Source organism: Medicago truncatula, chromosome 6 (assembly GCF_003473485.1).
Source record: "Medicago truncatula cultivar Jemalong A17 chromosome 6, MtrunA17r5.0-ANR, whole genome shotgun sequence".
NCBI lineage: Eukaryota > Viridiplantae > Streptophyta > Magnoliopsida > Fabales > Fabaceae > Medicago > Medicago truncatula.
This window is the reverse complement of record NC_053047.1, coordinates 2747205-2761521: the sequence shown is the minus strand read 5'-3', so window position 1 is coordinate 2761521 and position 14317 is coordinate 2747205. Positions and strand designations below refer to the sequence as shown.

Below are 14317 nucleotides of genomic sequence, written 5' to 3'. Positions count from 1 at the left end.
ACGCTGGTTCCATCCCATTCCTAAAAGAAAGGACATATGGGGTCAAATTAACCATCCACCAAGAGGAACATGCAAAATAAATGTCATGGTCAAGTCTTCTGTGAACTTTCCTCCTTAACGTTAGTCTTGTTCAGCTCAAGTTTTTATTATCATGAAAGTAGTAAATCATGAGTCATTAATCAAACAAGTCCAAAATGTGGGCCCTATTTTTTATTTATTTATTTAGGCCTCGTTCTCCTTTTTCTTCCCTTTTATTACAATAAAGAAATAAAGCATGAAAAATTCAAATAATCAACTTTTTTGTTTGATTATGAATCAAATAATATTTAAAATTACGATAATTTGTTTGGGTGAGATTCTTCCCCCCTTTGCATCACGCAAATAATAGAACTCCTTTGCCATTTTATTGTCAACTTCAAATATTGTTAAAATATATATGGAGTGTTTTTAAAATTGGATCATCTTCTCGTGTTGTTTGCATATAGGAAAGCGATATGCATAGAGAAAACATAAAGAAAATACTAATAAAGGAGAGGAGCTTGAACGCCTCTATTTTGTTATATAAATTAAGTTTAGGTGAGTCGGATCTTGGAAATTCGTGGCAGAATTTAAGATTAAGAGAGTGGCAACACATCAATGTATCAAGATTTTATGTTTGATTCGCCTTGGTATCAAATTTGATGGGATAGTCTACATTAAAGAGCAATGATAGGTAGACAGCCTTAATGTGTATATCAATTTGTACCACTCTGAAAAATTTAAGTTAACCAAATATACCATCTGTGTGACCACATTTTTTTAGTTGTGTAACCACTATTTTTCCATAATTTATTTAGTTAGCTAAGTGGAAAAATAATGGTCACGCGTATTTTAGTTGCATGACCATATTTTTCAGCTTTTAAATACTAAAAAAATAGTGGTTACACAACTGAAAAAAATGTGATCCCGCAGACCATATATTTGATTAACTTAAATTTTCCAAAATAATACAAAAGAATATACAGGTGTCTACCTATCTTTATTGATATTAAATGAGGACCCTTTAAATATGCAATGGTCATATTAGTTTGAAACCACGCTTTTATGAAATAGCCAATTGGCCCAACCTTCCCTTTTGTCATATTGGTTTATAGTCAAGTAGAAGTCAATGAGAAAACCTTACTAGTGCAATTTAATTTGAGTTAAAGAATTATTATAGTCAAGTATTGCTAGTGCATAATGCATTGGATCGATGTCATATGACATAAAAAAAATTATTATATTTGTGGAAGTCATTTCACAAGCTGTCTTGTGATAAATTATATTCAAATCAACTTTCAAAATAGAATTAAAACATATTCAATATCCACTAAATCACATATTATTGGATCACTTTTTAGATTTTTGGCCGTCTCAAAAAAATCACATATTAGCTAGATGTGATATGACCTTAATCAAAAAATGAATTTGCATCAACCCAAATTCTAAAGTTCACACGTAATCATAGTGCAAGATCACATATGAGTGGTCCAAATAATAATGTTCAACTACCAAAATATTCAACACACCCATGAATGAATTTACCAACTCTTGTGTCATCTAGTAAAACGTAATCACCAAGAAACTCACAAGAAAATATAAAGAAACCTACTTGCTACTTTCCATGTGGAAGAACACGTGATGAAACACTCTTATTATACTCCTTATAAATACCACACCCTTTTACTTCATACACCACACAAAAGTTAGAAAGAAAAAAACAACCAAATATTTCTCTTACCTTTAAACATTTCAAAGTATGAAGATGGAAATTGGGGAACTATGGTCACAACTAGGTTCAATCATGGCTAGCATAATGTTTGTATATGCCATGTTTGACAAATTTTTCCCACCTAATCTTCGTGTATATTTTCTAAAATACACAAACAAATTCACAAACTATATGTATCCATACATCCATATAAAGTTTCATGAATTATCCGGTGAACGTCTCAAACAAAGTGAAACTTACAAAATCATCCAAACATATCTTAGTGATAACTCATCCCAAAGAGCTAGAAGACTTAAAGCTGAAGTTGTCAAAGATAGCCAAAACCCACTTGTCCTAAGCATGGATGATAATGAAGAAATCATAGATGAGTTCAATGGAGTCAAAGTTTGGTGGACTGCTAATTACACCACCTCAAAATCACAATCATTTTCTTACTATCCTACTTCAGATGAAAAAAGATTCTTAACCCTAACCTTCCATAAAAAGCATCGTGAAGTCATCACTACCTCTTACATTCAACATGTGTTGGATGAAGGAAAATCTATTATGAGCAAGAATAGGCAACTAAAGCTTTACACAAATAACCCTAGTAGTAATTGGTGGGGGTATAGAAGCAAAAAGTGGAATCACACAACTTTTGAGCATCCTGCAAGATTTGGAACCCTAGCTATGGAACCAGAAAAGAAACAAGAGATTTTAAATGATCTTCTTAAGTTCAAGAAAGGTAAAGAGTATTATGCTAAAGTTGGAAAGGCTTGGAAACGTGGTTATCTACTTTATGGTCCTCCAGGAACTGGAAAATCTACTATGATATCAGCTATAGCAAATTACATGAACTATGATGTGTATGATCTTGAATTAACAACTGTTAAGGATAACAATGAGTTGAAGAGACTTTTGATTGAAACGTCAAGTAAATCGATTATAGTTATCGAAGATATTGATTGTTCTCTCGATCTCACTGGGCAAAGGAAGAAGAAAAAAAAGAAAGATGATGATGAGAATGATGAAATGAAGGATCCTATTAAGAAAGCTGAAGAAGAAGAGAAAAATGAAAGTAAGGTAACTCTTTCTGGTTTGTTGAATTTCATTGATGGAATTTGGTCAGCATGTGGATCAGAGAGGATAATAATTTTCACAACAAATTTTGTGGACAAACTTGATCCTGCTCTTATAAGGAGGGGAAGAATGGATAAGCATATAGAAATGTCTTATTGTAGCTATCAAGCTTTCAAGGTTCTTGCAAGAAACTACTTAGATGTTGAGACTCATGATGATTTGTTTCCAATTATTGAAAAGTTGTTGGGAGAGACTAATATGACACCTGCTGATGTTGCTGAGAATTTGATGCCAAAGTCAATCACTGAAGATTTTGAAAGTTGCTTGAAGAATTTGATTCAATCTCTTGAGATTGCAAAGAAAAAGGATGAGGAGGAAGCAAAGAAAAAGATAGAGGATGAGGAAGCAAAGCTCAAGGCACAGAAAGAGAAACAGGAATTGATTCAAGAGGAAGAAAAGGTTAAGGTTGATGAAAAGTTAGAGGAAAAAGTGAAGGAGAATGGTGTGAAAGAGAATGGTGTTATCCATTAATTTGGATTAGATTAATTTCAGTAATTTAAATCATTTTAGTGTATTCATTAATCTAATCTAAATAATATTTAGAACCTTTTATGTAAAAGCATAGTTTAGTATTATATGTACATCTTTATATATTTTGTTTTGATTAAGTCGTTTAGTTGTTTGAACTTATATCTTTATATATTATAATGTACTATCATTACCAACTGATTTCTACTCGTATGAATTATTACATGTTTAACATGGCAACAAAATCCACCTCCGCCTAAACCCGGCCGTCTCCACCCTGAATTTAACGGGGAAAAACCGTTTTAAATGGATACGGATGTGAGGAAAATCTGAGTTTTTAGTACGGAACAGGAGGATGCTTATACCCCTCCCCATTACCATATCTATACATTTTTATTTTTTTTGAAGGGACCATACCATATCTATACATGTTCATATCATCTGTATGAAATGATATTTAATCTATGAGAGTGTATTATTTTTAATCTAGATTCCTAAAGTCAAACCACTTTTTTTATAGTCACGCCACTAAAATTTAGGCGTGCATGTAACGTCATATTTTTTCATATAGTCTATGATGACCTAAATCAACTCATTACCTTGATGAGCATGCGTTGAAAAAGACCTTTAAAATTAAACATTGTAACTTGCTTTATGTCCACATCAAATAGCTTTATTTTTACAACTTTTTAACGGAGAAAGAAAACTTAGCTCCAATAGCTTTAAGTCACTGTGGTACTTCTTCCCAATAGACACATAACGTGTGTCATAGAGTTGTCCTTTCTTCTGTCAAAAATTGTACATATTTAATCCTTTTGTCAGAAGGAGAAGAGAAAACTTATCTATAGAACCGGTGTTTAAAAATATCCATTTAATTGTAGTTGATATATAAGCACAACAATATGAGATTATATGTGAGTGACTGTTTGATCACATACATATCAAAAGTTATTGACATTGCATATATAATTTTTATGGGTAAGGTTAACTTGTATTCAAAATCCTCTCAAAAAAAAACTTGTATCCTAAATGCGCATATTAAGAAATCTAGAAAGAAAAAAAAAACAACTTTGTATTAGAAAACATAACATTTTAATTTTTAAGAAGTTGAATGCACGACCTGTGATGCATATATTTCTATAATAAATTCTTTAACATGTGCTCTAGAGGATGCAAATTAGCTAAAGAATTTGTAGCAAATGTCCTTTCAAAGATCTATTGACGAGTCACACAAATCTTCATTTCTTAATATCTCAAGATTCATACTGTAAATCATAATTTCGAGTAGACTCAATTCTCAAACTAAAAACAATTATATTCAAAAGTAATTAAATATCTTAGAACCAATTCTAGAACTTCAAAATCAATTTTGACCTTTTTATAAAAAGTGAAGTAATAAGTAGTGTTATTAATATCATAGTTGAGATTAATTGAATAATAAGTTAGTATCTCACACACTTATGGATGAAGCAACATACTCTTTTGATATATATATATATATATATATAATAATAATAATAAGTTAGTATCTCACACACTTATGGATGAAGCAACATACTCTTTTGATATATATATGTGTGTGAAAAAATTATATATTTATACTAAAAACATTACATATTTAGAACTAATTTTAAACCAAATACAATAAATTTTGATAACTCAATTCTTTCTTATAAATAAAGGATTTGTCTAACATGTACAGTATTGCACATGTTAAGGTAACTAAAAGTAGTAACTTTTCATTGAAAACCAACAATTATTGATTAAAAGCTACATATTTAATATAAAAAACACAAATTCTAAATTAAAGTTATTATTTTAAACTTCTTAACATGTGCAAATTTGTACATGATAGAAAAACCCATAAATAAAACCCTGGTTAATAGCATATATGTGTAACAAACAATCTTGGTTTTATATGGCAACTTCTTCAAGAAGAAATGTGGGATCAATCCATTTTGATTCTTGATATAAATGCAAGCGCGTGGGTTCTGAATAATAAATTCAAAAGCTGCATAGTCACAACTCACAAGCTTCCAAGACCTTTGATGCATGCAGCATTCCTTAATTACGTACTACTCCCTCCGGTCCTATTTATAAGAGAATTTTGGGTCAACAAAAGTTGATGTATCTAGTTAAAAATTCAGTCCAAATACATTCACTTTTGTTGACCTAAATTTCTCTTATAAATAGGACCGGAGGTAGTATATCAACAAAGAGTAGGTAGAGAAACATAGCTTGACTTGACCTACATTTTTGCAGTTAGTCTGTGCTATGGTTAAGGATCACATGTGGCTGATGTTAGTGCGTAAAGGATGTAGCTATTCCATTATTTATGGTATATTATTCACACAAAACAAAAATTGTGTTTGTGTTTACGTGTTTTTATTTATCAATGACAATGCATGACATTGAATTTTATCATCATAATGCTTCATTTTTTGTAAATGGAGGACATTGCAGCCCTTCATATATAAATTTGTTGAAGCTGTATACACTATACTAATGCAATTAAAGTGTAATGAAATTCATGCATATATAAATTTATTTTATTTTATTTTGATATTTAGCTGAAATGGTAAACACCATTTTGAAACTCACACAAACAATTGTAAATTTTGGATTTAAGCACAAGTAAAGGTGTCCAATCTAAAAATACTGATATGGTCGATTTAGTTAAAAAATAGTTGGTACGTAATTCATGCGAGTATAAATAAATTAGTTGGTAGTTATAATATATAAAAATAGAAGTTCAAACCACTAAACGACTTGATCAAAATAAAATATATAAACATGTACATCATAATACTCAACTATATATGCTTTTACATTAAAGGTTCTAAATATTATTTAGATTAGATTAGTGAATACACTAAATAGATTTACATCACTAAAATTAATCTAATCCAAATTAATAGATGACACCATTCTCCTTCACCTTTTCTTCCTCTTGAGTCAATTCTTGTTTCTCTTTCTCTGCCTTGAGCTTTGCTTCCTCATCTTCTATCTTTTTCTTTGCTTCCTCCTCATCCTTTTTCTTTGCATTCTCAAGAGATTGAATCAAACTCTTCAAACAAGTTTCAAAATCTTCATCAATTGACTTTGGCATCAAATTTTCAGCAACATCAGCAGGTGTCATATTAGTCTTTTCCAACAATTTTTCAATAATTGGAAATAAATCATCATGAGACTCAACATCCCAATAGTTCTTTGCAAGCACCTTGAAAGCTTGATAGCTACAATAAGACATTTCTATATGCTTATCCATCCTTCCCCTCCTAATTAGGGCAGGATCAAGTTTGTCCACAAAATTTGTTGTGAAAATTATGATCCTCTCTCCTCCACATGCAGACCAAATCCCATCAATAAAATTCAACAAACCAGAAAGAGTTACCATACTCTCTTTCTCATATTTAGGTTTCTCCTCTTTCTTCTTTCTTTGGCCGGTGAGATCAAGAGAACAATCAATATCTTCAATAACTATAATCGATTTACTCGACGTCTCGATCAAAAGTCTTTTCAACTCATTGTTATTCTTGATAGTTGTTAACTCAAGATCATACACATCATAATTCATGAAATTAGCAATAGCTGATATCATCGTAGATTTTCCAGTTCCAGGAGGACCAAAAAGTAGATAACCACGTTTCCAAGCCTTCCCGACTTTAGTATAGTACTCTTTACCTGTTTTGAACTTAACAAGATCATTTATAATTTCTTCTTTCTTGTTTGGATCCATAGCTAGGGTTCAAACGTCGCGGGGTGTTTGAAGGTTGTTTGGCTCCACTTTGTGCTTCTAGTCCTAGAACTCCACCAATCGTAGCTAGGGTTGTTGGTATAAAGCTTAAGCTTCCTATTCTTCAATGTAATAGCCTTTCCTTGTTCTAACACATGTTGGATATAAGACCTAGTAATAAGCTCACGATATTTTTTGTGGAAGGTTAGGGTTAAGGAAGTTTCTTCACCTGATTTTTTTTTGTGAGGTGTAGTTAGCAACCCACCAAATTTTTACTCCATTGAATTTATCTATGATCTCTTCATTATCATCAATGGTAAGGACAAGTGGAGTTTGACTATTTTCGACAACTTCGGCTCGAAGTCTTTTTGCTCTTTCAGATGATTTTGCATTGAGATATATTTGGATACATGTGTAAGTTTCATTACGTTTGAGGTAGGGTCCTGCAATTGAATCAGGGAAGGTTATATGGATGTAAGGGGACGTGAAACTAATGAGTTTTTGCATGTATTTTGTAACATAACTTCGAATTTGAGATGAGAAGAATTTCTCAAATATGCCATACATAAACACTATGCTAGCCATAATTGACCAAAGTTTTTTCTTTTGGCTAAGTATATTTGATTTTGAGCCTAGTGGTGACGGTTTTTTTCCCATGTCTTACTTTGATGTATAGGGTTTGAACACAAAAGACTATGCTTGCTCTGGTTATTTTCTTAGGTTTTGGTTGGATACTTATAGTTTGATGTTTCGTAGGGAAATGAAGAAGGAAAATAAAATAAGAGATAATCTGTAGCGTTATATTTGCTTGACACAATCTATGAGGTTTTGTTTTATGAGAAAATCTACATAAATATTAATTGATGATTCTATTTTTATACGATTTTGCATGTTTAAATTTGAATCGTACTATAATTCTTTCACAAAAAAAAAAAAAAATTAAATCTTGCGTGATATCTCAGTCAATCAAAATAACAAATGTTGCAACACCTAGGAAACACCAACACAAAGCAAGACGCATGGCATAACATTGATACATATACCAATAATAATTTGAGAAAATAAAATAAAATAAATAAATATAATCATACACCTTCCGGTCACTACTATAAACAAAAATCAGCATTTTAGATCAATATTTTAGATTCATTTATTAAATGATGCATGTGGTCTATAATAAAGTTCATATACATCATTAAATAAATGAATCTAAAATGTAAAATTTTGCTTCTGATGGTAACCGGAGGGTGTATAACAGTATCAGACAATAACATATGTACACGCTATCAACCTCAACCAACAGTTGGCGCACCAGCAATCCCTAAGGACAAAATGTGATCATATATATCCTAAACATTTTATAAACAAAAAACATGATTAAAAAATTTAGAAATCATTAAAACTTCAGTAAAATAATAAGGAGCTCTACAGAAATTATCCGACATTATGTTTTACCCTGCAATATTCATCCTTCTACTATTTTGTGGGTCAGGAAAACACAGCCAACAGGGAGAAAGGAAAGAAAATATAAACATACAGCACCTGGCCAGAGAGATCAAATAGCATGATATAAATAAAAATAGTGGCAGTTCTTAAAAGAGATTATAACCACCTAAAGGACATGCATTGGAACCAAGGAACAAGGATTCATGTCGAGTACTATATTAAGTGATGGAGAACATAAGTTACAATCATAAGATAACTTGTCCAGACATAGAAGCAGCAACTGGCAGTGACAACCCAAAGTACGATACTTGAACAACAAAAACGATAATCTATCTTAACTTGGGCCGCTTCGGCATGCTACTGCTTAGATTGCCTCGTGGCTTACCAAAGGCCGCTTTAGCCTTCCTTCTTTTCCTATCTTCCTCACTGTCAGACTCGTTCCCTTTCTCCCTATCTGCATTGCTTGCATCCCTCTCCAGTTCTTCCCATGTCTTTCCCTGTTCTTCCTCCGAATCCTCCTCAGAGTCTTCCTCTTCCTCGGACTCAACAAGTGATGCACTCTCAGAATCCTCCTCTTCAGAGTCTGATTCAGGTTCAATATCTGAAGGTTCGTAACCTTTATCAGATTCCTCTGAGCCCTCAGATTCTGAATCAGCAGCTTCTAAATTCAGAAACTCCCAGCCACCACCTTCAATGAAGCTTTGAGGGTCATCTGTGATTGTCTTCAGGATCTGACGCCAGTTCAGATTCAGCCTGCTTTCATAATATTTGATGTCTGTTGTGTCAAGCCACTCCTTGATGCCATCAATTGATGTAGAAGGGATAGAATCAATCCTGAAGAAATTCCGCTTGAAGTCCTTAAATACAATTGTCATGTCAAAGTTCTTCTGCCCAAGTCCAACCCTCTCCAGATTCACAATCTCAATCTCACTTAGAGTGACAACAAGAAAAGGAGTCTCTATCAGTTCAACAATGCAAGCTGAAGTAGGTACAATAAATACCGAAGATTTATGAGGTACCCCAGGGAAGCCAAGTTCTCTAAGAGGTTGATCAAACTCCAAGTCAAGGCCATTAAATTGTGGTTGTCCCCAAAGATCATTTACCCGATTCACAAAGCTTTGAAATTCTACATTAATCTTGTTCTTCCTCTCTCTTTCTCTTTGTTCTTCTTCAAGCTCATCAGGATCATAAGCTGATCTCTTCCCGCCTCCAACATTCTGGACCATGTCCATTACCTCAACATAAAACTGAACATCCTTGGTCTTTTTATTTCCTACCATAATATGGTTGTGCAGATGAAAGTGCAGGAGAGTAATCATTTCATTTTCTGCTGGCTGGAAGAATGCATGTTTAATATTGGCAAACATTACATCAACACGCTCATCAGATCTGGTGGTAGAATATCGAAACCCATTCACATGAGTCTCAAGAGTGCCCGGTATCTTCCTTCCACGTCCACCTAAAGCAGGGCGGATCCAAAGGTCATGCAATCTTATCGGCTTAAATATGTTGTTGGCAAGCTGCAGTTTCTCCTGGGTAACCAAAGTAGCTCTCTCAGCTCTCTCAGACTCCCTCGCTACAACTTGTTGCCTGAATGTTTTGATTGATCGCACAACCTCACTTATGTGCCGTGAATCCTTGGAGCGGAATGAAGCTTCCTTCAAATATATAGATCCTTGGAACTTCAATAAGTTTGGATCGTGAGAACTGGAAGGGGTCCCAGGAACATTAAAAATAATTCTTACATAGCAATTGTGATTGGTGTCCTGCTGGCTAGAAACAGTTCGAATGAAAGCCACATGGAAAGGAACCATACTTCCGTTAATTGGCAAGAGAACTGCTTCATTCTTTTGATCAATCTGAATCATCATCTCCCTAGGAGAGGGAAGGTCGTAAATGTTCTTGTAGGCAACCAATTCTGCAGAAGACCTGGAAGAGAAACGGTTGACTCCTGTTCCATTACCACCACCAGCAAGTCGCCTAGCAGTTTCTTCGTTTTTCTGACGAGCAAGTTCTGCCTGATGCTGTCTCCGGAGTTCCTCTTTTGAAATCTCATGATTGTCTGACCTTAGAGTTGTCTTAGACACCAAGTGCTCTGTACCACTGTGATCAACCATTGATTTAGGTTTTTCCTCTTCCCCGTCCTCATTGAAAGAATAAGCCACATCTTTTAAAGCTTTGGAGCTCAACGAAGTCACCACATCTGTCTTGTCTTTGTTGATGATGACTGTATCAGCAAGCAAGAGTGCAAAGACCTTGTTCTTAGACTTACTGTTCTCACACTGCAAATTCTGAAATCCAAGCGACACATTGAATGCCATGCCTTCTTTAACTATCTGATCATTCTTAGCATTAATATTCAAACCAGACTCTCGAAACTCAATACCAATGCCTGCCCCAGCAGACTTTGTCAAGCAAGAAACCATTTCAGGGGCCTCCTTTTCCACAACAGAAACTGCAGCAAGATATGCAGCAGCCAATTTGTTTCCAGGCTTTAAAGAACCAATAACGGCCTCATGGGCTTTGAGAAGAACCTCATAAGCCTTACTTTGAATAGGTTCTGCATCAATCACGAAAGTTCTAGCTATATTTGAGCAGTAGCTCTTGTACCGGGCTCCAAGAGCACATATAATCACACTGGCAGTCTCATAGTAGAGTGCCTCGTCGTTGCTGCCAGTAATAGGCCTAAGATCAAACTTCCCTCCACTCTGAAAAATTGGAGAGTAACAAATGTCAACATTATCTGCCTTCAGTTTACAGTTGACTTTTGAAGGTTCCAGTATGACTTTCTCAGTCTCCTTCATCAATGTAGAATTTAAAATTTTCTTCTCTTCATCAATTACATTCTCAAGCTTTGAAACTACGAAGTTCTTCATCACATTGGTTGTGAGGTATGCGGCTCTCTTAATGGATGTAATCTCTTCATTACTTTTTGCAGCAAACAATGCAGAAAACCCATTTGCCACGTCACTTAGATTAAATTTTGAACTTTTTAATTTTTCAGCCCATAAATCAAGCAATTTTCCTTCAGGTTCCTCTCTAGCTATGTGTCCAACAGTGGAAGAATCATGGCCAGAAGACTTTGACTGAGTACGAATGGCACGGATTATAGCATCCATAAGAGAAGCTCCATCGTCAATTTTAGGCTTGACATGCAATACAATCTCCACACCAACCGACTCTTTGGCAGGCTTTTTGACAGATTCAAGAATAGATGCCTTCTTTTGGCTGCACAAGATATGGGTCTGCACCTTTGTGAAGACCATAATTGTTTCTGGGAACTCAAATCCAAGCAGCCACAAGAATAGAGCAGTAGATTTCAGGTATCTTGTATTTTTTGAAGGTGGAGGACATGCAACAGCAATTGCATCAGAAGAGCCCCAGAGATCTGTCCTGCTTTCATCCCAATGTTTATACAACGTCTTCAGTCTGGTTTGAAATGTATTCAGATCAATAGCATAGGCCGACCCAGCTGCACTAGCTTTTCCATTTCGATGGTCTGCCATGGTCTACTTTTTCTGGAGAAAAAAGAACAAATGAAAAGATACATGGATTAGAAACTAGAAGAACAATTACAGATGCAAACTCCTCTGTATCTTCCTTCAGGAGCAGCGGATATTTGATGAATAAAGGATAACAATATGATGTTCCAGTACACAAAGGATTAAAATCTATTCACATACTTAACATGTGTTTATGTTTGGCTTATCAATCAAGTATTGACATTAATTGAGTTATTGTTTAAATTTGTGCATTCCTAACCCGACATTTGAGCCACAAAATTAAGCAAAGAAAAATTTCACTATATAAATATAAAGAGCACGCAAAAATGGACAAATACACACTGTCACAACACTACAGATGGAACTTAAGAGACCGGCAGAAAACTCCTCAAATATTTGTATGCATTACTATGGTGAATGGTTCTACCAAATAACACCTTTCAGCAAAAGAGTATTTGGAAATCTTAAAGTTATAACCAAGTAACCTAAAAAAAATTATATCAGTTTCCACAAGATACACTCTGGAAGCCTCAAAAACTTATTGCATAACAACGCAACCTCAAAGAGCACCCTGATTACAACAACTCTACCTAAATTCACAAATTCGATACAGAAATTCAATCATTTTTCAATGAGGCGGGATCTGTTGACACCAGGTGTAAATCAATTTAATTACAACTGGTGTCAATGGATCCAGACTCTTTTTCAATTTAAGAAAAGGTTCATAAAAAAGAAACTTGGTACAAATTTCCACGAGATTCAGAAAAACAAGAACAATACATGTAAATTTTAATCCACTAAAGTTACTGAAAACATTTTAACCCTAAAAATTTAAGTAAATAGACAATTACCTCCAAAATTGTAAGTTTCAGTCAATTACTTCCCTAAATTAACAAAACTCAATTACCCCTGAAATTGCACAAAGTTAATCAATTTAACTTTCCGTCAAAGTCAAATTCTTCTGTTACGATAATTTGACGAAAATTACAATTTCGAAGGTAATTGCCCATTTACTCCTAAAAAATTACTTTCACAAAATCTAGAGTTTTCAATGTTTCAAGATGCGAAATGACACACCAAAACGACACCGTTTTCCAACAAAACACACGCTTCCACGAATTCAACAGCATCGCATCGTCGATTAAAGTTACGTAACAGCAATATACATACAAAATTTCCAGAACGGCGTAAAAAATAAAAAAATTAAGATAAAAATTAAAAAAAAAATGAAAAAAATTACCTGTGAGCGAGTAACGATGGAGGTTGAGGAAACGGTTTTAGAATTGGGAAAAGTTGTAACATAATTTGGCGAGAATGGGGGTGTATATAGTAGAGGGTGTTTGCGGGTCGGGTTTGAGAGTTGAATGAGAAGGGAATTAGGGTTCGTATGCCGCTGGTGCCTGGTAGAGGATGCTTCATTTTGTGAAATAGAGGGATTTCGGTCTCTCACAGGGGAAGAAAATAGAAACAGAAATATACAAATGAAAATAGAAAATAGAAGTATAGGTTTGTCGGTCTCTTCCTTCTTATTGGTCGAAAATAATAGAGAAAGAAAAATGATGAAAGAAAATAAGAAGATAATGTGAATATGAAATAGAAAATTATTATAAAATGGTTGTACAAATATCATTTCTCTCTTGATTAGCCTCAATTCAATATTTTTTCCATGATTTGGATTTATTTAGTTTTTCTTTTTTTTAGGGAAGTATTTGTTATATGTGTAACTACCATCTCTAATTTTAGTTTAGGCATTAATTTGTTAAATATATGAACAAAATAGTTTTACAAAAATGTTTTGTATGCACTTCATTGGGGTGTATACACCTTGAGATGAAGAGAAAAATATAATGATACGATAGATGTGATAGATTGATGATATGATATAAAGAGAGACATACATAGAGATAAGGAGGATGGAGGGTTGAGGTTAGGCGAGTGGGAGCTTTTAATCTTGTTTTGTTAGACAAGTGGTGTTGGAGGATGTTGAACGATAAGGAGGGATTGTGGTATCGAGTTCTTAAAGCTCGGTATGGAGAGGATGGGGGCGGATGCAGGAAGGGGGTCGCCATGTTTCTTCGTGGCGGCAGTCGATATGTCGGATTCGTGAGGGGTTAGGTGAGGGTGTTGGGAGGTGGTTTGATGAGAACATTCGTAGGGTAGTTGGTGATGGTAGGAATACTTTATTTTGGCATGATAATTGGGTTGGGGACATCCCTTTGTGGATTAAATTTCTCTGCCTTTTTGATATGGTTGTCAATACGGAGTGTTCAGTAGAGGTGATGTGGAGATTAGGGT

The 14317-nt window shown here is 34.3% G+C and overlaps 2 protein-coding genes and 1 pseudogene across 2 annotated transcripts; 1 reads left to right on the top strand and 2 right to left on the bottom strand.

The window, feature by feature from the left end:
- Positions 1–1687: 1687 nt before the first annotated feature.
- On the top strand, positions 1688–3517 carry LOC11421813 (AAA-ATPase ASD, mitochondrial). The gene has a single exon (XM_003618389.4). It carries the CDS (start codon positions 1778–1780, stop codon positions 3338–3340), a length of 1563 nt encoding a protein of 520 aa, XP_003618437.1. The 5' UTR covers positions 1688–1777; the 3' UTR covers positions 3341–3517.
- A 2668-nt stretch (positions 3518–6185) lies between these two features.
- On the bottom strand, positions 6186–7689 carry LOC11433972 (AAA-ATPase ASD, mitochondrial-like; annotated as a pseudogene).
- A 927-nt stretch (positions 7690–8616) lies between these two features.
- Positions 8617–13521, bottom strand: LOC11429385 (FACT complex subunit SPT16). The gene is made up of 2 exons (XM_003618387.4): positions 13263–13521; positions 8617–12037 (listed from the first exon to the last, which is right to left on the bottom strand). Exon 2 carries the CDS (start codon positions 12023–12025, stop codon positions 8849–8851), a length of 3177 nt encoding a protein of 1058 aa, XP_003618435.1. The 5' UTR covers positions 12026–12037; positions 13263–13521; the 3' UTR covers positions 8617–8848.
- Positions 13522–14317: the final 796 nt, after the last annotated feature.